This window comes from Rana temporaria, chromosome 3 (genome assembly GCF_905171775.1).
Source record: "Rana temporaria chromosome 3, aRanTem1.1, whole genome shotgun sequence".
In the NCBI taxonomy this organism is placed as follows: domain Eukaryota; kingdom Metazoa; phylum Chordata; class Amphibia; order Anura; family Ranidae; genus Rana; species Rana temporaria.
The window spans coordinates 485,069,160-485,072,488 of NC_053491.1; the positions used below are offsets into that span (position 1 = coordinate 485,069,160).

The following is a 3,329-nucleotide window of genomic DNA, read 5'->3' on the forward strand; positions in this document are numbered from 1 at the left end:
AGCATGGAAAAAAAAATGTACTAACCGTCTCTCTCTCTCTCTCCTACAGGTGGTGCTGGCGACTCACATTGACAGCGGCATGCTGGTGGCCGTGAAGATCACTCAGAAGAATCAAGCAGCTTCATACGGAGATGACTTTGCCCTGTGCGAGCGTCGTGCCCTGGAGAAGGTGGGGGGCAGCCATTACTGTACCCACGCCTACGCCACATTCCAGACGGAGGTAAGTCTATTTTTTGGAACAGAAAGAAGTATAGAATGAACGGCATGTATATAAAATAGTGCAATATAGTATATATAGAAGGATATAGGTAGATATGGATGTATGGATACAGAAGCATATAGGTAGATACAGATGGATGGATATATATATAGAAGGATATAGGTAGATATAGATAGCTGGGTAGATATAGATAAATGGACATAAATATAGATATAGATAGATATAGTGTAGGTAGATATGGATGGATGGATATAGTGTAGGTAGATATACATGGATGGATATAGTGTAGGTAGATATAGATAGATGGATATAGTGTAGGTAGATATAGATGGATGGATATAGTGTAGGTAGATATAGATGGATGGATATAGTGTAGGTAGATATAGATGGATAGATATAGTGTAGGTAGATATAGATGGATGGATATAGTGTAGGTAGATATAGATGGATGGATATAGTGTAGGTAGATATGGATGGATGGATATAGTGTAGGTAGATACAGATAGATGGATATAGTGTAGGTAGATATGGATGGATGGATATAGTGTAGGTATATAGATGGATGGATATAGTGTAGGTAGATATGGATGGATGGACTGCAGGTAGGTAAAGGTAGACATCATGTAGTATATTTGGGTAGATATATATAACATGTGACTGATTTGGACCTTATAAGTGAAATGCATTGATTGACCTGTCTGTTTTCCCCCCCAGAGCCAACTCTTCTATGTCATGGAATATCTAAGCGGAGGAGATCTAGTGGACAAGGCAGGAAGATGTGACATCACCACCCTCAGACTGGCCGCAGCGGAGCTCGTGTGTGGTCTGGAGTTTATCCACTCCAGAGATATCATACACAGGTAAGTACTATTATTTACTTTAAAATTTCCCCCTTCCCCCCTCCCGCTGCCTGAACACCCAATGGTGACCCGTTCCTCATCCCTCATCCAATGGACACACACATAAGGAGAGGATGGAGGAACGTGGACCGGATCATAGGAAACGTTAGGTGGCGCTAGGAAAGGGAGCTTTGTGATCACCCCTCTATGGATCTGTAACTCCCAGGATATATGGGAGGGATCATTGTCTGAACTGCAGAACTGACACTCTTTTTTTTTCTCCACAGAGACCTGAAGCTTGACAACATCCTCATAGATGCCACCGGTCACATCAAAATCGCCGACTTCGGAATTGCAAGTGTCTACACGCCTGAAAGTGAGGTAAGTCAAATCCGCCCATACACAGGGCAATTATCAACCATACTAGGCCTGGTTAACCAGAACCTGTATATACAGAGCAATTATCAGATTAGGACTGGATTAAAGAGCTTGGAGGTCCCGTCCAGTTACCTATCTGGCTCTGGGTATCGCGTCCAGTCCTGGGGGCCTCACCCAGCCACTATCTGGTTCTGGGGGTCCGGTCCAGCTAACATCTGCACCTGAAGGCTCTTTCCAGCTACCATCTGACCCTGAGGGTCCTGTCCAGTCCTGGGGGCCCCCGTATAACCATCATCTGGTCTTGGAGGTCCCATCCAGCTACCATATGGCTCTGAGCTTCCTGTCCAGTCCTGGGGGACTCTGGCTACCATCTGGCCCTGTAGGACCTGTTCAGTCTTGGGGGTCCTGTCTAATCATCATCTGGCCCTGGGGTTCCTGTCCACTCCTGGGGGTCACATCCAGCTACCACCCACCCCTGGGGATTAACATTTATACGTTGAAACTGAATACCTGTTGTAATGTTGATGTTTCTTGATTTGTAGCCTGACCTTTCATCCTTATCCTTCTCTCTCCGATTTCCCCACAGATGCCGTTTGACCCAACCATTGATTATTACTGGTTGGGGGAAACGTTACGTGATCTGGCCTTGGGTGCAGGGTCAACCTTAAGTGCACTAGACAACACCATGAACTGTCTAAGGCCACCGTACCTGGAGGACGCCGACCCCGACTTCATGGACCTGCTGAAAAAGGTAAGTAGTGACACAGTCCCAGCGGGACAAGGAGAGTAGACATATAGGCTCCGCCAGAGAGTCGGAATGCTTCGTGAGCCATTACTGTCATCTTATGTTTTTCTGTTTTCTTTCCCCCGTAGCTCCAGGGCAATAGCGAAAAGTTGCTCAAAGAGACCATCAGGAACATCAGAAATCACCCGTTTTTCCGAGGAATAAACTGGGAGGAGGTGGAGGCGAAAGAGACGCGCCCCCCATTCTTTGTACGTCGAAAGGTAAGTATTTCTCAGCCGATAATTTCCTGCGTCCGATATATCAGTGCATCCCTACATAGAGGGGTTTCTTGTAATCATTCATGGATCCCATTGTTCTCTTTTTTTCTATTTCAGGGCCTCAGACACATTAGAAGGCAGAAGATACCACTGGATGACCTCCTAGACGATGAGGACATTACAGACGAGATGCAGATGCTATTCGATGGCTTTTCATTTGAGAGTGATCAATGGAGAGCCATACAGAAGCTGAACTGAAGCCGCAACACGCCAGGATGAAGCTTATGGAAAACGACATAAAATACTGCAAGGAATTTCACACCTGGTGTTCCCTCTCGACCATCTACCACCACAAGGGAGCCGTGACATAGTCTCCAAGGGAGTCAGACTGAGACTGTGAGGAAGTCAGGACTAAGTCTACAATGGAGCAGGGAGGATCGTACAGAGGAGCAGAGAGGAGTCTGTTGGGGGACAGACTCCTAAAGCTCTCCTGCAGTCTCCTCGCCTGTTCCCTAATAGACTTAGTCCCCTCTTCCAAACAGTCCCAGTCTGGCTCCGGGAGCCGAGACAGAGACTACAAGGGAGCCAAGACAGCGTCTACAAGGGAGCCGGGACAGAGTCTACAAGGAAATCAGACTGAGATGGTGAAGAAGTCAGGACTAAGTCTACGATGGAGCAGGGAGGATTGTGCAGAGCAGAAGAGAGGAGTCTGTTGGGGGACAGACTCCTAAAGCTCTCCTGCAATCTCCTCCCCCGCTCCCTCGTAGACTTAGTCCCCTTTTCCCGACAGTCCTAGCCTGGCTCCCTCATAGATTTTGTACCGGCTCACTTGCAGACTCAGCCTAGAAGTCTATGAGGGAGCCAGGCTAAGACTGTGAGGGAGCCAGGGC

The 3,329-nt window shown here is 47.3% G+C and overlaps 1 protein-coding gene across 1 annotated transcript; it reads left to right on the plus strand.

The window, feature by feature from the left end:
* The first annotated feature begins 2,018 nt into the window (after nucleotides 1–2,018).
* LOC120931036 (serine/threonine-protein kinase Sgk1-like) lies at nucleotides 2,019–2,916 on the plus strand. The gene is made up of 3 exons (XM_040342162.1): nucleotides 2,019–2,188; nucleotides 2,311–2,442; nucleotides 2,557–2,916. Exons 1-3 carry the CDS (start codon nucleotides 2,024–2,026, stop codon nucleotides 2,695–2,697), a joined length of 438 nt encoding a protein of 145 aa, XP_040198096.1. The 5' UTR covers nucleotides 2,019–2,023; the 3' UTR covers nucleotides 2,698–2,916.
* Nucleotides 2,917–3,329: the final 413 nt, after the last annotated feature.